The 21,145-nt window shown below is 40.8% G+C and overlaps 6 protein-coding genes across 6 annotated transcripts; 3 read left to right on the forward strand and 3 right to left on the reverse strand.

The window, feature by feature from the left end:
• Nucleotides 1–5,311: 5,311 nt before the first annotated feature.
• HO133_003366 (uncharacterized protein) lies at nucleotides 5,312–5,998 on the reverse strand (the record flags this gene model as incomplete). Its single annotated transcript, XM_037294288.1, has 2 exons — nucleotides 5,312–5,752; nucleotides 5,870–5,998. 2 exons carry the CDS (start codon nucleotides 5,996–5,998, stop codon nucleotides 5,312–5,314), a joined length of 570 nt encoding a protein of 189 aa, XP_037149669.1.
• Nucleotides 5,999–8,620: 2,622 nt separating this feature from the next.
• On the forward strand, nucleotides 8,621–9,231 carry HO133_003367 (uncharacterized protein; the record flags this gene model as incomplete). Its single annotated transcript, XM_037294289.1, has 3 exons — nucleotides 8,621–8,811; nucleotides 8,906–9,033; nucleotides 9,104–9,231. The coding sequence occupies 3 exons, from the start codon at nucleotides 8,621–8,623 to the stop codon at nucleotides 9,229–9,231; spliced, it is 447 nt and encodes a 148-aa protein (XP_037149670.1).
• Nucleotides 9,232–9,610: 379 nt separating this feature from the next.
• Nucleotides 9,611–10,746, reverse strand: HO133_003368 (uncharacterized protein; the record flags this gene model as incomplete). Its single annotated transcript, XM_037294290.1, has 4 exons — nucleotides 9,611–10,294; nucleotides 10,349–10,568; nucleotides 10,626–10,664; nucleotides 10,721–10,746. 4 exons carry the CDS (start codon nucleotides 10,744–10,746, stop codon nucleotides 9,611–9,613), a joined length of 969 nt encoding a protein of 322 aa, XP_037149671.1.
• Nucleotides 10,747–11,012: 266 nt separating this feature from the next.
• Nucleotides 11,013–12,211, forward strand: HO133_003369 (uncharacterized protein; the record flags this gene model as incomplete). The annotated part of the gene is made up of 2 exons (XM_037294291.1): nucleotides 11,013–11,190; nucleotides 11,241–12,211. 2 exons carry the CDS (start codon nucleotides 11,013–11,015, stop codon nucleotides 12,209–12,211), a joined length of 1,149 nt encoding a protein of 382 aa, XP_037149672.1.
• A 327-nt stretch (nucleotides 12,212–12,538) lies between these two features.
• On the forward strand, nucleotides 12,539–14,204 carry HO133_003370 (uncharacterized protein; the record flags this gene model as incomplete). Its single annotated transcript, XM_037294292.1, has 5 exons — nucleotides 12,539–12,797; nucleotides 12,863–12,964; nucleotides 13,021–13,098; nucleotides 13,162–13,580; nucleotides 13,647–14,204. 5 exons carry the CDS (start codon nucleotides 12,539–12,541, stop codon nucleotides 14,202–14,204), a joined length of 1,416 nt encoding a protein of 471 aa, XP_037149673.1.
• A 329-nt stretch (nucleotides 14,205–14,533) lies between these two features.
• Nucleotides 14,534–20,309, reverse strand: HO133_003371 (uncharacterized protein; the record flags this gene model as incomplete). Its single annotated transcript, XM_037294293.1, has 2 exons — nucleotides 14,534–19,729; nucleotides 19,785–20,309. 2 exons carry the CDS (start codon nucleotides 20,307–20,309, stop codon nucleotides 14,534–14,536), a joined length of 5,721 nt encoding a protein of 1,906 aa, XP_037149674.1.
• Nucleotides 20,310–21,145: the final 836 nt, after the last annotated feature.

Here is a 21,145-nt window from a genome sequence, read left to right on the forward strand (position 1 = left end):
ATAATAAAGTTTATTATAATTTTCTTTTATAATTTTATTAATAAAGAAAGCGTATCTAGTTTATTATAAAGATAATAATATTTTATCTTTATACGCTAATAGATATTATATATATTAATATACTTCTTAATATCTACGCGAATACTATTTTAATAATATTTTCTATTTATTAGCTTAAATATCTTATTAATATCGAAATATTTAGTTATAAAATCATTATAATAGCGTTTTAATAGCTCTTCTCGAATTAAGTCTTCTTTAGAGATATATAATTTATTATTATATCTTAATAGCCTCTAGCTATTCTATATCTAATTATTAATACTTTATATTCGCTTATTTAATATCTTATTAGCTTTATACTATTTAATAAGAGCGTTCTCTTATTAAAATACCTTTATAAGTTTATAAATAGACTTATTATTTATATTATATATTATTTCGCTAATTATTAATACTTCGATAATTAAATATAAAATAAACTATTTATAATTAATAGTTTTAGTAATAAAATTAAGTCGCTTATTAACTACGTTATAAGTATATTAAGTAAATATCTCGCTTAAACTTTCTTTTATTAAAGATTAAGATTTTCTAAGTCTTAAAGAATATATTATATTTAAGTAAGTTTCTTATATTACAATAATTATTAAATTCTTAAATATTATCTTTTTTATAAATACTTCTTCTCGAGAACTAGTATCTAAGAGACTCTTATTTATATTTAGACTATTTAATACGATAAGATATTTACTATTAGAATTATATTTCTTATATATATAGTCTACGCTATCTTTATAAGCTATCTTAATAATAACTAGAATAAGATTTAAAAGACTTTTAACTCTAGTTAGTTTCTACTATAATGTAGAGAAAAGTCTATTAATTAATTCGTTTTTATCTTTATAATTAAAGCGTTTTAAAGGCGTATCGATAGAGTTTATCTTATCTAATTTATACGAAATTAAGAAATTATATAAAGAGAGTTTTATTACTTAGCGGGCTTATCTACTATTTAATATTAATTACTTTATAAAGTACTTTAAATTATTATAATTAATAAGAATCTTAATAGAGTAAAAACTTCTTTTTAAATAGTGGCGTTAATACTTAAATACTATAATAATCGCGAGAAGTTCTTAATTATATATTTTATAGTTATACTCTACATTAATTATCTTTCTCAAATAAAAAGCGATTAAATATTATTATTTATTCGTATATAGCTAAATTAATATATCTACTATAGCGAATAACGAGATATTAATTTCAATTTAAATTAAAAGTTAAGAGTTAAAATATTTAAGAAGAGGCGCGGTTATAAATACGCCCTTTAGCTCCTTAAACGTATACTTTATAATATCGAGTTATAGAAATAATTCTAATTTAATATCTTTTTCGCTTTTCTTAAAAAGTTCTATTAAAGAGTTTATAATTTAAAAATAATAATAAATAAATCTATAATAGAAATTTATAAACTCTAAAAAGACTTATATATTATAATAGTCTTTTAATTTTAACTACTCTTAAATTATAGCTACTCTATATTTATTTATAATAATATTAATAATAAATATTATAAAGTTGAGAAATTTTACTTCGATAATAAAAAACTTATATTTCTTTAGATTTATATAAAGGCTATATCGTTTAAGTTAATTAAGCACTTACTTTATATAATCTAGATACTTCTTCTTCATCTTAAAATATATAAGAATATTATTTAAATATATTATATAAAACTAATTAACTAGTTTAATTAAAGTCTTATTAATATAAGTTTAAAAGATAGTTAGAGCGTTAATTAAGTTAAATAATATTATTAAATACTTAAAATATCTATAATATATACAAAACGCTATTTTTCACTTATCGCTCTTGCGAATTTATATATAATAATAAGTATTCTTTAAATTAAATTTAATATATTACTTAAAATTATTTAGGCGATTAAGCGTCTCGCTAATTAAGAATAATAAATATCGATTTTTAATAATTATCTTATTTAGTCTACGATAATTAATATATAGATATAAATCTCTATTCTTTTTTAGAATAAATAGAATTAAAGCTTCTATTAAACTCGTAAAATATCTTATTTAATTTTTCGCTAGAGCTTTATCGAGATAGATTCTTAGCATTATTAACTTTATATTAAATAAATTATATAGTAAGTTAAATAATAGCTTCGCTATAGTTTTAATAGTATAATCGCGACTCTTATATAATAATAATCGACTTACTTCTTTTAATAAGAATATATCTTTATATTCTTTTAACTTATTAGAAAGTTTAGAGATAACCTCTACGCTATCGATATAAATACTTTATATTTTAATTATATTAATTTTATATTCTCTATCTACGATTACTATTTCGACTATAACTAATATATAAATAGTCTTATATCCTTTTAAGACGTCCGCGAATTATTATAATACTAGAATCTTGAGCGATTACTTTTTAACGTCGAAACGCTAGATTTAATCTTCTATATCTATCTTAATCCGCTTATTAATTAAAATCGAAAGATTTAAAATTATTAAGAGATCTTTCTTATTAATAGCGTAGAAAATATATTTATAGCGCTTAATACGCTTTTAACTATTTTATAGACGATAGATTATCAAGTAAATACTATAGTAATAAGTTAATTTTTTATTTATTTATATAGGTTTTAATAAGAAATTATTAATCTTAATTAAATTCTACTTAATCGTAAAATACTAACTTATTATATTTACCTCTATATTATTATTAAAATAAATTTTAATAAAAGTCTATAACTCGCTCTAACTATTTAAAAGTACTCTATCTTTATAAATTAACGATAGAATAAATACTACTTCTATTTTTATTCTCGTTATTATAAAGTCTTCAATAAGAGTTTTTTTTTTCTATCGAGTCGACTATATAAAGCTTATAATTATTAATTAAATTAATCGATATATTATTAAGATTTTTCGTTTTCTATTTTTTCGATTTAATATAGATAGTAATATAATATTCTTTTTCTTTATAATTATAGTATTTCATACTATTTAGATAAGACTTATTATTCTTAAATTTATTTTTAGACTTATAGTCTCGAGATTATTTATCTCTTAAATTAAAGTCGTTTTATCTTCGCGATAACTACGATTTCTTATATTAAGAATTTTAATTTCCTCGCTATTAACCCTCTTATAAATTAGAAATATTACTTACTTTATATCCTCTAAAAAATTTTTATTTTCTATTATTATTCTCTAAGCGTATTATAAGTATTAAAAGCTTATCTCGCTTAATTAATATAATTAAAATATTAATTAATTAATAGCGAAGATCTAAACGAAGCTTCGTAAATAAATAATATACTTATTAATTCTTAGTATAGAGATTTATTTAAGCTTTTAATAATCGAAGATAATTATTAAATTAATATATAGTTTAATTTTATCTTTAGCTAATATTCATATACGCTTAGACGATATTAAGCCTATAATTTATTAAGTCTTTAATTTAATTTAGTAGAAAGTTAATAAACTTCTATCATATATAGTTATAATTCGAAAATCTATTCTTCTTATTAGCTTATAGTTCTTTCTAATTATTATTAAGAGATTAATAAGTCTAAAGAATCTTATTCTTTTCGATAAGAAAGTTTTTCGAAATTAGATGAAACGCCTCGTTTATCTTTTATACTAGAGCTTAATACTCTTAAATACTCTTTTTATAATAGATTAATAATTTCTCTAGTCGAATTATTTTTTAAGGCCGCTAAATAATATTATTATATTTAAGATTAAAATTATTTGTAATTCTCTTTATTTCTAAAGTCGCTAATAATCTCGATCTATTATTATCGCTATTGCGACTACAATTCGTAGATATTTTATCTTATTTAAGCGAAATAATCTCCGCTTCTAGAGATTAAAGGCGACGTTTTTATATAAATATATCTCGACGACGAGTAGTATACTCTACTCTATCGTTTAGAATATAAATAAATTCGTTAATCTATTTATTAATATCTCGCTTATTATTAAAGATACTTTCTTAACTATTAATAGTAGTATCATTATTATTATTACTACTCGATTTCTTTATTAAATTATTATCTACGATTAATAAAAAGATCTCTTTATTAGAGTCTATAATACGCTCTAATATATCTAATTATACTATAATAATATTTTAATTTAATATTATATCGACCGATAACAATTCGTTTTATAAACGTTAAGATTATACTCTAATAATAATTATTATATTAATTTCAAATCGCTACTTCTTAAAAAAATTAAAGAATTAGAATTATTAGACTTAAAGAGCTTTAGAGTTATATAGTAATATAAAATTAGAAAGATAAATATATTTCGTATAAAGAATTAATTAATGAAATTTCGAAATTATCTCGAATACTCTATTTTCAATCGAATGAAAATCGTTCGATGTCTTTATAATAGCCTTATTTTTTCTAAAATTAAGAATCGATTCCTTAGACTTATATTAATTAGGAATTATCTCATATATAACTTTTCGCGTAAGCCCCCCCTTATTAATATAATCTTAAAGATCTTTCGAAGTTATATTAGTATATATATGAACTACGCTATTATTATTATAAAATATAAGTAATATTAGCTAAATAATATATTATAGAGAAGACTATATTAAAGTTACTTAATATTAAATTAGAGTTTTTAGCGTCTACGACTCGATTCGATTTAAAAGCTCTTAATTAATTATATCGTATTATTTTACTAATATTCTATTCGCTTAAATATGAATTCGAAAATCGCTATTATTTACCTCTACGTCTATGAATATGATTTTTATTATATTATATCGATTTCCTCTCGGCTAGACTCTTTATATACGCTTATATCTCGGCTAGCGACGTCGCTATAGCGTAAGTATAAAGAGTTATTATTATCTCTAATATCTCTTATAAAGAAAGATATAATGCTAAGGTTCCCGGATACGATTATTTCTTTACTTGTTAAGGAATCATTATGGTTTGACTCATATATGTGTGTGGTGTAAAAGATGTTGATTATCTATGTGGTCTGCAGGCACATATGTGTGCGGTGCCAAGCCTACGCTAGTGGCCCTATGAGTGTCCCTGAGGCATCTCATGACAATTGCCCACAAAAAATAGAGAAATGCCATGTCCTCATGGCAAGAAGTATGCATGCATGCTTTTTTGAAAAATCGGAAAGGAGTGGAGATACCGGGCTAATTAGTGGTGTGGATCTCACAAAATCTCCTGCTGGAATGAAAACTTTTGAATAATGAAATGACTGTCGGAGCAAGATATCGGACGGTTTCAATTCGTCCAAATATGCATCGTCCGATAGGTGATCCTTGCCTGCAGAGGTCCAATTGGCTGTGATCGACGCAGTAGATCCTTCTCTTGTGTGCTCATTGCAGTGATGTACCACACTGATACAGTGGGGATGATAGGCCAAATTGCAGTGTCATTCTCCGCTTGCTGAGTGGCGACCTGACGTGGGATCATAGAGAAGTGAGCCGTGTTCTTGGTGCTGATGGCCTTGCTGCCGCTTGCTTTCTCCGCCGTATTCTCCGCATTTGCCTGTTGTAGTTCCTCCTCTTGCTTAACTGAGTGCTCTGGCTGAGTGGCTAACTGAGTGGATTGGTGAGCTGGCTGAGTGGCTGGCTGAGTGATTGACTGAGTGGCTGGCTGAGTGATTTGTAAAGACCTTCTGGTATATTGCTGGCGAGTCTTCTGATTCCGGTGCTTCTTTCTCTGCTGTGTTGCACGTACAAATGGACACTCCGGTGATCGAGTAGCGTGGAAATCGAATGGAGTAGGAGTACCGTCACTGTCCCAGTCACAAGGATCAAGGCCGCATAGTGAGCATACAGTGAGATCAGGGGACGGAAAAGTAGGGTCGTATTCTCGGCGAAAGCCAGCACGGGCTACGGTAGAGGCACTTGGACACACATGTGGCCATGACGTGAATGAGGCGAGTCTTGCAGCGTATGAATTCATGATGTCGATAGGCCTAGCGAAAGGATCGATGTGGACGTGGGGTTTTGGTCAAATGATACTCGATGACCAACGAGTGTATGTGAGGGCCGGCTTGGAGCGTCACACTATTAGGTGTTGATGTGGGCTTTGCGTAAACGTGTGGTGTAGACGTGGCTCGTAGAGACGTCTACTACATCGTAGGATCAAGTGGAATTAGATCTTAAGGTGTTGCTACCAATTGTTAAGGAATCATTATGGTTTGACTCATATATGTGTGTGGTGTAAAAGATGTTGATTATCTATGTGGTCTGCAGGCACATATGTGTGCGGTGCCAAGCCTACGCTAGTGGCCCTATGAGTGTCCCTGAGGCATCTCATGACATTACTACTTTTATTATTTTTTAGACGTCAAGCGTATATATATATCTATTTTTTCTATCTTTTTACTTATTAATTATGAGATATAATTTAACGAAGAAAGAGATAGTATTACGAGCGTATTCTTAATATATTCTAATATACTTCTTAGCTCTATGGCTAGCGGGCCTTAGCGGAGGTATTCTCTATTATATTATATCTTCTTCTTATCTATATAGTTCGATATCTTAGTTATCTTATTTAATATATCTATATTAATATTACATCTATATCGATTCTAATAATCGAAGTTACTTTATTAAAAGATAAGACTATAAATAGAAGTAATAAAAAGATAAATAAAAAGAAGAATAAGAATAAGAAGGCCTAAATAGCTATATATCGAAATTTAGAAAATAAAGTTTAATAATTAATAATTAGCGCCGGCCCTATAAAAGCTATAAGAATCTTAAATATTTAATATATTTAAAATTAACTAATTATTATATAATTCAAATTATTTAAATAATATAAAATTATAAGTTAAATATATACTATAAGTTAATAAAAAAATTAAAAGAATTAATAATATTTTAATATAGCAATATTAGTTAAAAGAATTTCTTTCTTAAACTACGCTAAGATAAAGCTTAAAACTCTATTCTTTAGATTTCCTCGCTACTTAAATAATAGTCTTTATCTTTCTTAAATAACTCTTCTTTCTTCTTCTTATAATCGTTTATTAATATATTAATATAAATAAAGTAAATCTTAATATAAATCTTTATACTATATATCTATATAGCTAACTTTAAATATTATCTAAATAATATATCTTTTATTAATTTAAAATATCTCTTTAATTAAATCTTAAAGATTAAAAAGAATTCTTTAATAGAATTAAAGTTTAGCGAATAGAGAGATAAATATAAAAGTATAATATCTTTATTTTTATATATTCGTTTAACGCTAGTAATATAATATATAGAGTAATTATTTATAACGATAATCGACTTTAGATTAAGAAATAAGTTATATTAAGAGAGAACTTCGTTTCTAAGAAATTATTTAAAATAAATATTATTAATATTACTCTAGTGAATATAATAATAAAAGATTTCATCTAAGTAATATATCGATAAGACGCTATAACGCTTAAAATATTTAATTAAAATCTAAATTATAAGCCGAATTTCGAAGGCTATATAGCCTCGCTTTCTTTATATTATATACTTATTAATAACGCTCTTATTTAGAAAGATAAATATATTATAAATAAACTTATTAATCTTTAAAAAGTAATAATTATAATAAATTTATAAGCGTTTTAAAATCTTATAGCGAAGACTTTTTCTATTAATCTTTATAAAGCGTAAAGTTTTCAAGATTATAAATACGCTTATAATAAGATCGAATTAATCGAAGAGTTTATATTATATCTTATTTAAATATAATTATAACTTACTCTTAATAAAGACTTTTAATTCGATTCTTACTACTTAAGATATCTTAAATAATTACTCTCTCTTAATTATAATAGACGCTATATAGATATTAAAAACGAGGATATTATTAATAATATAATATACGATATTTTTCTTAACGCTCTTAATAAAAGTAATAGAGGCGATAGTAAGTCTATTAATAATATAATATTAAATGCGATTCTTATAAATATTAGATAGTAAAGAAAACGATATTTTAGAGATCTTCTATATATTAATAGAAGGCCTAATAAAAGAAATATTAAGGATTCTATATTAGCGAGTAATTCTAATCTTAATTTAACGATAGCGAGGTATAAGAAGGGTTATAAGAATAATAATATAGTGGGCATATCTATAGTAGGATTTTGAGTGAGGGGGATACTAGCCTTAATGCTAATTTTCTAGTTTCCCAATGATTACGAAAATAGGGGTACGACTAGACCAAAAGGTGATCACTAGTAGTCCGTCACTAAACAGTAACTTATACTAGTTGTAGGCTTGAAAGCGTACGACCGCTTTCCCACACACATCTATTTTGTTACTGTGGCAGTAGCAGCCAAGCGGTAGAAATAGCGTTGTCGAAATAACAGCTTAAGAAGGGTTAACACCCCCCCCCCACCCCACTTTTTTAAAAAAAAAAATTTTTACAACTCCCGTGGTCGTCTTAGGCATATTCGACAAGTCAGTGCAACACCACATACGCCGGCTCCTACCGGCTTTCATTCATTTCCTCTCTTCACGGACTACATCACCACCCTAACCGTCTCCCCCGGGTCCCCATATCACCTGCACCCTCACAATGGCGCAGACAAACGCCACGGCGCCCACCTCGAGAGCTCGTGAACAAGTCGGCGGTGACGAAGAAGCCACCTCGGACCTCAAACTCGGCGAATTCCAGAACGTGCACTCAATGAGCCTTTCAGAAGCACGGGCCCTCATAATTGCGATTTTAGCACATCGGGCGACAACGAAGAAGGTCGAAGAGACTGAGTAAGTCTGCTTGATCCGTCGCCAGGGTGGGAGGAGTGGGGAGAAGAGAAGACGGGAGGGAAAGGAAGCATAGAGGCTGATTAGTTGCGTACAGGACGTTGATCAAGACGCAGGACTACCTGGACGTTTTCGCGCGGTTCAAGAACACCGAAAATATTACGGCCGTGGAACGTGTGCTTGGTGCGCATCCGCAATTGGAGCCTTTTGAGAAGTCACAGCTAGGTATGACTTCTCTCAGACATCTCTACAGGGTTTCTAAGACGAGGAGGGGCTGACGACTCCCGGGGCGCAGCGAGTTTATGTTGCGAGACTGCTGAAGAGGCGAAGACCTTGATACCTAGTCTGACGAATAAGATTACCGATGTGGATCTGCAGGAAATATTGGATGATATCACTAAGTTGAGGACCTTTGGGGACTGAGAGGTGAAGGGGAAAGAGGGCCAACTTGGACGAACGAGATCACGAATATGGGATGAAAGTGAGCCACGCTCATGGCATGATATTGGGGCCATCGAGCTGGGTGGACAGAAGGCTTGCGTCAAACACTCATGGGATGCTTCATGGCCCACCTTTGAAGTCTACAGAGAGCTAGCATTGTGAGCGATTGTTTTTTCTTAGATGCTGCGAGACGAAGAACGAGTGTGGTGTTTGGCGTCTGGTTCGGGGAAAAGGCCGAAAATGGTATGCATGTCACTTTGGCGAAGGGCGTAGAGTTCATGGAGAAATACCCTTCTTATGCTGCGAGCAAAACGCTATCTATGCTTGATATGCCCAAACGCCTCGCTGTGCATATGCAAGACTAATCTGTGTCCATGTTGTCCCTGTCTTTTGTGTCGTCCCTATCTGTCTCAATTTTGTCCATCCCTTGATGCTCCTTGTCTTTCTTTTCTCCCACTTCGGGCTTTGAAACGGGAGCGTCCGCAGTCCCACTGGCTTCTCCGTCTGCATTGACTAATGGCTGGCTCTCCGAGCTTCCACCTTCCTCTGGTATGCCTTCTAGCGTTGGCTCCTTCGCAGCTTCTCCAGCCTTTCCCTCCTTTTCTTGTCGGGCCTTCTCTTCTTCCATACTCATTCTCAAAGCAAGCGCAAGCTCCGGATCTGCGCTTGGATCAACGTCGAAATCGAAACCACCTCCACCTGCATCTCCACCAGCGTCGCCGCCGTTCTCACCGCCACGAGGAGCAACACCCTCTCCAGCTAATATGGGCGTAGATATTATGTGATCACTCAGTAGACTCGGACCCGGTGGAATTACCTCCAGATGCGAGCCATCTCCGCCCTTGATGTTCTCGTTGAACGCTTCTAGCTTCTTCGTGTTCTCTGGGTCCAGGTCACCAAAGGCGATGAAGTCGATCGAGACATTATTCTTCTTCATCTTCCGAGCGAGCTTGACAAGATTCTTTTCATCTTCGTCAATGGGGGAGCAGGTGAAGACTATAATGCGTTGTCGTTGCGATTTATTTTGGCGGTGTTTGAGCGCGAGCTGTAAAATGCAATCAGCCTATAGGGCGAAACTTGAATTTCCGCGTAGACATACACCTGCTATTTGTATGGCTGTAGCCAAATGCGTGCTCCCTCTTATCTTCGTCCGGTGCATCCCATCAAGTAGCTTTCCAAAGTCCGTGGTCAGAGTAACCAACATCTCTGGCCCCTTACCGGCCATGTTCATCAGACCGACGGAGGATTCGGGATTCGCTTGGGTTTTGGCGGAAAAGATGAGGTTGACTGCGTCTGCTTGGGCTTCCCATCTCGATGGACTGATAAGGTCAGAAACCATTTACGGGTCAAATAAATATCTACAGAGTAAATCTTACACATAATCGCCGTTTCTACTGCTCTCACTGTTGTCCAGCCTAGCAGTTCGTGTTAGCGGAGGCTCGAGCAACTGTAGTGACGAGCAGAGGCTTACACTATCATGGTCGCCTCAAGCACCATGTTGACGGTTGATATACGAAGATAGAATCGAAAACACTTTCCGTTTCCTGGCAGGAGAATAGATGAAGAGTCAAGACGTTGAATGTTTATCTAAAAGTGAAGCTCGAATGAGGCGGACGATGGCGCCAAGACCGCGGCAAACCCGCTAGCTGATCCCTGCGCCAATCTTTGTTTACACAAATTCAAGCTTCGACTGCATTGTCTCCTTAATAACCAACTATCTTGCTGCGCTCTCATTTCAAGTAGTCCTTGCCTCAATACAAGTCATGGCTCCTCCTCGCACGAAGAAAGTCCGGTCTTCGACCGATTCCAGCTCAACGGCGCGCCCGCAAACCGTTACCCTCCAATCGCCTGCGAGAACACCAGTGCAGAGTCCCCGAAAGAGGAGCATGACGATCACGGAAGGACAGAAGCAAGCGTTGATTGATAATCTACAACTAGAGAGTGAGCATTTCCGGAACCACAGCGTAGTTCAGGCATTGACCTCCTCCCAGTCACGGAACGCGCGCGAAAGCTTCGAGCTCAATACGCCCTCCAAGCTCAAAGTCTACGGACTCGAATCGAGTTACGGATAAATCGTATTCCGACTTCTCTCCGTAATGCGAACATGGGGGAGCTATTGGAGAAGTACAAAGAGACGTCGGATCCCAAACGACAGAGCGCGCCTCAAGAGGAGGAGGAGGCCGTAGAAATTGCTCATTCGAGCGAGTCCAGGCCCGTCTTGGTGTCAGAGGGTTCCAATTCAACAGATATGACCAAGTTCCGAGGCACAAAGAGAACCAGGCGAGTCCTTATGTGCGATCTAGCCGTGCCTCCGATTCTAACGAGCCGCAGCGACGCAATAAACTCCGCAGACAAGGAGAACAACGCCCAGTCCATGGAAGCGATACCCAATCCCAAGAAGCGAGCCAAAATGACAACTACTGCGAAATCGCGCCAAGCTACGAACCCGTCTACTGTACTTTCCCCCAAATCAGCTAACTCACGCACTCTTCCCCAATCGCCAGTCCACGCAGAGCTCAAGTCGCCGCAGAAGTTATACTTTGCACATCCAACGTCACCTCTGAAACCAATATCACCTATCAAATTGGCATCACCTGCCAAAGCTGCCGCAGCAGCAGCAACAGCAAACCTAGCCAGCATGGTGACTGAGAAAGTTAAACCCGGCCGTCCGAAAGCAGCAGCAGGTCGTAAAGCTAGCAATCCTACGACAACGAAACCAGCGGTCGGAAGGCCAAAGCGGGGTGCGGCTATAGCCAAAGAACCGGAGGATGTGAGGAAAGTGAGCAATCAAAGTAATACATCAAGTATCTCTACGGGTACCACCATTGTGAAGAATGCGAAAAAGGCACCTGTAGCAGCTGCAAAGAAGAACGATGTTGGCGTGCGTGCCGTGGGGAAGAAGGTCGCTGCGGGCACGGGGATGCCACCGCCTGGAAGAAGGGTCTTGAGAAAGAGAGTATGAACAGAATACTTTTTAGTCAGTAGCCGCGTTGATAAGTCATGTAGTGTGATTTGCGTGCGAAGCATCGCAACCACGGGAAGTCTTTCATCTCACAGAATTGCCTCATGAACGTAAGACGCCTTCGGTGACCAGGGTACATCCGTCAATTTGTACATAGATGCCACAGAGCAATAGCTAGCGGATAACATCTTTTTGACCTAAAATTCGGTTAATCAAGGATTTATGACTCTTCGAATAGTCTTTGTAACCTACACGAGTCACCGGAAATTTCCTACTGTTTGACAACATGATACGACCCTGTAGACTGTCCAAACTTATTGCAAAGCCATGAATGAATCCCCTGAATCTGCTATGTTTCGTCCGCCTATCAATCGTGCTATGCGAGCTCTTGATCGTTCTTTCTTCAAGAAAAGCGTTCCACTATCTGCAGCAAGAATACTTGATAATAAGCAAATTTCAAAGTACCGCACAGAACTGGGCCATGATCTGTTGAGGCTTGACCGTATGCCAGCGGTCAGGTCTGTAAGAGATTCTGATGGGCAGGAGGCTAAGGCGCTACTTTTGAGGCCTGAGGTCAAGCCAGATGGTAACATAGCGTCTTTGTGTTCCCAAAAAGATGACAGAGCAGGAGAAGAGCTAAGGTGCTGCCAGATGCCTCTACATGGAGTCCAAAGCTCTCCGACTTGGTCAAGGCTTCCCAAGTCAGCCTCTCACCATATAATCTCGAATTAGACTACGACTACTGGAATTACCGTATGTATGTGCAAGACACAAGTATCGTATCCAACAGAATTGCTCATTACCACCAGATGACATAATGAGTGCCATACTCCCAGAAGCCGAGCAAGACGAACTCCCCACGGGATTCAGCATCGTTGGCCACGTTGGTGCGTCCGTGGTTCCACTACACAGAATCCAGAAGCGACCGACTGACTGAAAATTATCTCAAGCCCACCTCAACCTCCGCGACCAGTATCTGCCTTATAAACACCTAATCGCCACCGTCCTCCTCGACAAAAACCCCACCATCCGCACCGTAATCAACAAAACGGACGAAGTCGGCGAACAAAACGAATACCGCACCTTCAGTTACGAGCTCCTCGCCGGCGACCCGGACATGAATGTCGAAATCCACGAGGAAAACTGCAGATTCCGTTTCGACTACTCCAAGGTGTACTGGAACAGCCGTCTCAACACCGAGCACAGGCGCCTGGTCGAAAAGTTCCAGCCCGGCGAAGCCGTCTGCGACGTCATGGCCGGCGTTGGGCCGTTCGCTGTGCCGGCTGGGAAGAAGAATGTGTTTGTGTGGGCTAACGATCTGAATCCGGATAGCTTTGCGAGTTTGGACGATGCGGTACGAAGGAACAAGGTGCGTGTGGCCGCGATCAGCCTACATCCCGCCCTCAAACGCATCAGGTATTTACAGAAACGTCAGGTCCACCGATTTGTCAAAGTCTTCAATGAAGACGGCCGAACCTTCATTCGCTCCTCGGCGGAGAGATTGCTGAAGACGGACACCCATGTTAAAATACATAAAGGGGTATCCCGACTCAAGCAACCGGCCTCAACTGTCAAGCCAATAGCAACCCTGACTTCGCCGAAGACTTTCAACCACTACATTCTAAACCTTCCGGCAAGCGCTATCACGTTTCTCCCTTCCTTCATCGGCCTGTACGTAGGCCGTGAGGAGTTTTTTACGCCACATACAGATGCCAAATTGCCGTTCATACATGTACACTGCTTTAGTACAAAGAGCGACGGCAACAAGGAAGAAGAGATAAAAATCTGCAAGGAAGTCAGTGAGCAGATAGGGTACGAGATGAAGCCAGGTAGTATGGAAACTGAAGGAGAGGTGCAGGTCTGGGATGTCAGGGATGTAGCGCCCATGAAGAGGATGTTTTGTGCGAGTTTTAGGCTGCCGGGCGAGGTCGCTTTTAGGGTGGCAGAGAATGAGAGTAGGATTCAGCCTCTTCCATCAAAAGAGCGTACTTGAATTGAAGGGGAATTCATAGGTTAAATATACTGAGATCCATATTTGCAGCTTTTAGCCCATCATAATACATCATTCAGCGTCAAGCAGTCCATCGTAAATAGGACGACCAATCCAGCCGCCAGCCAACATTCGCCTCGTTCTCGCTCGAGGATCGATCGGAGAAAGATACAAGTCCACCAAGAACGCCTATCGCTCATGTCATATCAAGACATATCGTGAAGGAAACGCCTATGGGAAGAATTGTGGTATCGTGATATTGCAAGAGAAGGAAATGAGTTGGTTCTAGTGTACATTTTAGAGTCGGAGTGACCCGTCCTGTGATCCGGGGCCTATTTAGTAGGTGAGGGCGAAGTTGCGGACAAGCTTGAGTTTTCAATGGCAGCTTCGGCTGCGGCAGTACTAGGCCTGGGGGTGGCATCCATATCCACAACCTTGACTGCATCTCCTCTCGCTTCTCTGGAGAAAATCTCCGGTGGTTCAATCGTGGCGTGATCGTGATATGGGACATGAGGCATATCGATATCAGGGTTTGATGTGATATTTGGCAGAGCAGTCGGCTCATCTGCACCACCAGAAGTGACACTCCCGCGACTGTTCGTCCTCATCATCTCAATGCCGAGCTTCGAGCCACGGGGTTTGCCCTGCGGGCTCCTCGCGCGTGAGGGAAGCCACAACTCTTCGTCTTCGTCGTCGCCAAATTCGGCGTTCTTCTCTAGCGTCTCGCGCTTTGCTTTGACAGCTTCGACGGAGTGTTGCTTCCGCGAAGTCCGTGGATCTAGAGAGGAAGGTGCGGAGTTTTGATGAATCAAATGTGGAAGACCAGGATGGATGAAGTCAATGTTAGGCGGCGAAAAATCTTCGGAGATTCCTAGACCAGTACTCGAAGGCCAGTCATCTGATGGTCGACCGACGATAACGGGTACGTCTTCGGTATTTATTGAGTCAGTATCACCGAAGAAGCTAGAACCGATCGAATGTTCACGGCTTGACCGCTTGTACAACCCATTGACCTGCGCAAAGGGGCCAGAAGACTGCGAGCTTGGACTGTCTTCTGCATGTCGAGACTCTTTACGAAGTCCAGAAGGGATAAGCTGTTGCTGCTGACTTTGCTGCTGCTGTGGATTGTAGCCTGGTGGTGGAGGCTTCCACGCACAAAGATTGCACAAAGCTTCGGTGAGCTTCTCCAAGGTCGGAGGCTTCTCCATTAGCGAGTCGAAGTGATGAGTTTGCGGTAGCTCTTTCAGATATCCAGTCACAGCAATGATTGGTGTCTGGGTATTGGCGCTCTTGGTGTCCCTAATCATACGGGCGACGTCCGCTCCATTGATTTGAGGAAGCTTGAATTCCATCATGATGATGTCGAACTGTACCTCGCTCATGGCATAACGTGCAGCTTCTGTACCATTACTGACAGTAATGGTACGACACCTGAGCTTCTCAAGCAACCTCTCCATGACCAATTTGGAGACGGGATGATCCTCGCAGATGAGAACATCCAGAGGACGGAAGGACGGACCATCCGCGAGCATGATTTGAGACATCCTCCTTGAGCTTTGCCTTCTTCGTTGAACGCGAAGAAGAGCTTTCGCACGAGGATCTTCATTGTCAGACGACGAGGGAGAAATGTCGAGCACTTGGCTTTGGCGTTTGTGATGAGTGAAAGGCTTGTTGGGAAGAGGAAGGTCTGCCTCTTGAGACCCAACGGTTTGCGATCTAGCCCGCGATGGCATGTGCATGCTGTGTGGGCGAGGCGTTATAGTCGACCTTTCAGGTGAAGCTATTTGCATTCCCATGGAGTTGCGGTTCGGTTTAATAGGAGAGGAGGTGGCAGAGGCTGCAGAAGGAGCGGAGACTCCAGTGGGCAGTCTAGGAACGTCAAAGTATTGACCTGGTTGCAACGAATTATTGGACTGATGTGACAAGGTTGAAGAGGTGCTAGAGGTTTTCCTGCGCTCGTGGTTCTGACCAGTGGAGAATTGCACGAGTAGTGGGGAAGATGGTTGGGAGGCTCGATTGGGCGAAGCAGCAGACTGAGCGAGATTCGATGGTGAGGCAGGCCGGGTGCCTTTGTTCGCTGACCGTGCTCGTTTCAGTGGCATAGGTAGAAGCGGGCTACCCTCTAAAGAAGGCACTGTCGAGCTAGCACCTGGCGATTGGATCGAAGCAGAGTTCCTGGGCTGTCTTTGCGTCGATTCTGCAAGTAGCTTTTGGAGCACATCTTGGTTGGCTTTTTCGAGGACCGGAAGATTCTTGAAAGCAAAGTTACCGAAGTCATCCGTCGCCACGGGCTCGCTGAGTCTTCTGCTACGACCATCTCGAACGTGGGCAGGTATGTGAAGCGGCATCAAACCTCGCTTTAATGAATTGACTTGGTTCCTGACGCGTGAAAGGGCGTCGTGAGGCCTGTCTGGATAGTCTGCAGCCCCAGGAGTAACAACCGGCGATGTTCCTTGGGCTTCCATTTCTTCTGTAAATGTCTGTAGAGTAGCACCCCTGGCATCAAAGTATTCAGTATCCTCTGGATTCTCCGGGGCCGGAATGAATTGAGCCTCATCTTCGAGCAATGTCTCCCATTTTGCTCCATTGAACCACGGATGCTGACGGATTTCTTCCCCACCTGACGAGTACTTCTCCGCCATATTCGCACCAAGACGATCTTTAGATTCGACGGTCATAAGTTTTATCATGAGATCTTTGGCGTCTTCCGAAACGGAAGAGTCTTCATCTTCAGGCCAATCGATCTTACGAGCGAGGATGTTTTCGAAGACTTTCTCGGGAGTGTCGCCATGGAACGGAGGGTAACCGTATATAAACTCGAACAGGATGCATCCCAAAGACCACCAATCACTCATTTCATCCTGGCCTAATCCGTTGATGGTCTCTGGCGCGAGATAATCAGGAGTCCCTACGAACCTTCGATTCTGGTCCTCCGGGTCGAACAAAGCCAGTGGAGGAGGCAGCATGTTGTTCTGTGGTGGAGTTTCAGGTTGGCCAGCGCTGGCATTGCTAATGTTAGGCCGTAGTGCGTATAAATCTGGAGATCCTTCGCCTTCGCTGTAGGTCTCCTCTTCGATTGGGGCGCCCCGCTGGGAGGTCTCATCGTTCAGAGAGAAGTTCCTAAAGAGTGCGTTGAAGGTGTCACTGTTGCCACTGTCACTTCGATACCCAGACTTTCTCCTCGAATGCTCTCTGCCAAGTACAGAATCGCGATTCAGACTGAAGTAGGATGGCTGTCCAATGGACCCTGCTAGGTCTGGCGTCATTACTGGCGTTGACTGAGGCGAGTGGCCACCTTGTAGATCGAAAGACGCAGATCGAGAGGAAGTCATCGAAGTGGCGCGTGCAAATGGCCCATATTTGAGTAGATCTGGAGTAGACTGGTTTGGACTTTTGAGAGCTCGCTTCTGGCGACCTATAAGCCCCATCCGTGATAGGCCAAAATCTGTAAGTTTGAGATGCCCTTTCTGATCAATAAGAAGGTTGTCTGGCTTCAGGTCACGATGAACAATGCCACGACTGTGCAGATGCTCGATCCCTAGCACCACCTCTGCCATGTACTTTTTAGCCCAATCTTCCGGCAAGCCTCCAAGCACTTTCACCAAAGCCGCACAATCACCACCGTTCAGATACTCCATCACAAGGAAGAGGTAGTCTTTGCTTGAGAAAGTCCAGTAAAGCTTGGCTACGAATTCGCTTTCGCCCTGCCACATCATTATGGCTCGTTCCGCCTTAACGTTCGTGACCTGATTCTTTGCAACCATGTCTGCCTTTCTCAGGACTTTGATTGCAAAGTAATCTCCTGTAGACTTCTTTTTTGAAAGGTACACGCTGCCAAAGGCACCTTTGCTGATTGGTTTAATAATTTCGAAATCTTTGATGGATGTTGGCACAGCTCGCGCTGGTGGCTGGCTAAGCCCTGCAAGCTTTGGAGAGACCGGAGGTCTTGTAAAATCAGCCGTTGATGACGCCGCCGAGGATTGACGGCGATGTCGGTGCGCAGGAACGACCGGCGATGACATCTCGGTGCTCGAGAGTGGGGGAGATGTCACAGGAGAAGGCAGAGAAGGCACTAAATCTTCGCCTAATGGAAGTCGAGGCTTAGGGATCCTCAATGGAGATGATGGCGGAGGCATGCGTCCTGGAGAAGGTTGCCGTTTTGGGGATGGCACAATAGGCAGCCTGAGACTTCTGCGCTTTCTTTCGCCTGAACTTGCTGACCTCCCCAAAGCAAGATCTGAGCTAGGTGATTGAGCTCGCCTGCTCCCGACAAGCATGGAATGGGACGTATTGCTATCGCTATCTCCAGCGTCACTCCCCAAATGCAACGAGATACGCTTGCTGACAGAGTCTGACCTGCCGAGGAACGAGATGCTGTTCTTGTGGGATCGTGGCGTTGGACATTCCATAGGACTGCTGGACCTGGACGACGCTGCTACAGATGAGGACGGTCTCCGTTCGAATTGCGATGCAATTGATGGGTCTGAGGCATTTCGTAGAGCGGAAGCCATGGACGAAGGCCCATCATATGCGCCCATAGGGAAAGAAGATTCGTGGGCAGCAGGCGTTTGCGCTTCTTCCTCATTCTCTTCCTCGGACGAATCACTCAGTTGACCTTCCTTGATTTTCTTTGCCTTCTGCATCGCAGCATCAATGCAGTCAAGGACAAGCGAGTTGAATTCCACGCGAATCCGCTCTGCATATTCAATGATCTCTCGATGGCGCAGGACAGCCTCCACTTTGGCACGGGCAAGGTTTTCCGTATCTGCAGTCAGAGCGGCGAGACCTTGCTCATGCTCTAAGGTATTGGCACTGGGACTCGACCATTGCAAGATCTGCGAGATTAGTGATTCTGAATGAGGGGACTGGGTCCTGATATCACCATCAACATCTGCTTGAGTTCTGTTCTCTTTGATTGCTGGCGTATTGATAGCCATGGCGGTGTCGCACAGATCAATGATCAGCTCAGCAACTCGGTACAATGGACGGCGAACAGTGAAAGACTTCACGCGGACATGGCCGTGGCCCATACCAGAACTGGATGATTCGCGTGATCGCGAGGGCATAGCAGGAGACGCTCTGCCGGAGTCCGTCCCTGATGAACAAGGGGAAGGCCCGATAGGTAAGCCTTTGTATTCGGGCGGTGTAGCATGTGGGTTTGCTTCCCCAGGGACCGATCGGCTCTGACGTGTTTCAGGATCGAGTGCGTCCAAAATTTTGACAATGGCCGGCCGATGGGCTGCAAGAGCGTCTTGGGCGAGCGTGACGGCTTCTTCTGCGCGGTACTCCTGGGTACAACCTTCTGAGTGTTTCTCAAACCACCAAGGCGTTATCTGACGCTCACAGATGCGGCATAGAACAGGAAGAGGGGGTGGATGGTTTTCTGGATCGTTCGCTCCTGATTCTGCCAGGCTTGTGAGGTAGTGGGCCAAGATCTCAGCTCCAAGACCGAGTGACTCGACAAGAAGTTCTGGGAGGTCGATCGTGATTTCTCTTGGTGGGTTGGAGGGTCGCAGCATCCACATTGTCTAGATTGAGATCAGCTCAGATTCAAAAGTCGAAGTCTATCATCGATCGACTTACATGACCTTCCCCATCGGATGATCTGTCGTAGACCATGATTCCCTGGCCCTCCAGGTTCAACATTTGCTCCTCATCTTCTGCATCCTCTTCTAAGTTGTCCCCATCCGGCATCTCTTCATCCTTCTCAATGCTTTGCTTTAGCACCGAGAAAGGCCCCTTCTGCACTTGGAATCGTATGACCCGACTCTTTGAATCATCCTCCTTCATTGACTGGACAGCATTGGCAAAGCCATCTCTGTTGGATAGCAGAATATCCACAATAGGCTTGTTCTTGACAGATTCGACAGGCGTGCCAACGACATCCTTCCAGGAAGGGCTAACCCAGCGTATCGCCCCATCCAGTCCAAGGTCGAGTATGACATTCAGAGATTGCTCTGCCGCTGCTTTGAGATCCTCACGCTCACTTCTCATGTCAATGCTGTGTGTCCGTTCCATGGGCATCCGCTCCCTCGTACCTTCCTCGCGTAGAGCTGCGAGGGCAGGTGGAGCGAGAGATGGCTGTCTGGTGCTCTCGTCTGCGGCCATCTTGTACGGTGCCGATGTCTTGAAAGGCCAACTGCCCAAAGAGCCCCGAAGGGCTTGTTTGTTGATACTCCAGGGCTCGTCACGTTAGCAGTGATATTTGTCGAGCATGTTGGCCGCAGAACTTGTAGGATTGGCTGAGAAGCTCAGAGTACCGGCGTTACTTTTATCGAAGGTGGGCTGTGAATTTTCTTTGAGGCACGGCTGGCATGAAAGAGGGCACGCTCTCCTCGGCGCCAATGGCTCAACGCAACTCTTTGTGCGTCATTGCTGAACACCTTGTTGAACAACAGGCGTACTCTTTACACGAAAGGATGCTGTAAAGGGAAGATGAGCGTTGGTAGTAAATTGTAATGCATGTAAAAGTCAGCGTCGCTTGGGGGAAAAAAGCGCGGGCTTGTCTTGGCTCGGCTTGGCTTGGTCACTTGGTACAGCTGCAACTAGTGGGAAAGTTAGAAGTTACTTAGAGACTTCCCCTCCATCGCACCATCAGTTTGACACATTCCAGTGTGTCATAAAGGTTACGTCTACGTCAATGGATTCGCGTGTACCGCATACAAAATCATAAATTCCCACGACAACCCTGATGATGTTGTCCTGCAGCTATGCATTCTTCGAGTCCCAGGGAACATGGCGATCCGAAGTCCCCCCCACTGGTGCCACTTTTTTCTCATTCTCACCCGACCTTCAGTTTCTCCGAGTCCGCCGTGAGCTTCGGTGTCATTCGTTCCCCAAATAAACACGGCTCCCTTCCCCTTCCCTCAGTGTTCACACCAAAGCCAGCGCATCAAAACGTCAAATGACTCCAACTAATCCTTAGCATCCCAGAAGAACCGAAG

Source organism: Letharia lupina (genome assembly GCF_014066315.1).
Source record: "Letharia lupina isolate WasteWater1 chromosome Unknown contig_17, whole genome shotgun sequence".
NCBI classification, from domain to species: Eukaryota; Fungi; Ascomycota; class Lecanoromycetes; order Lecanorales; family Parmeliaceae; genus Letharia; species Letharia lupina.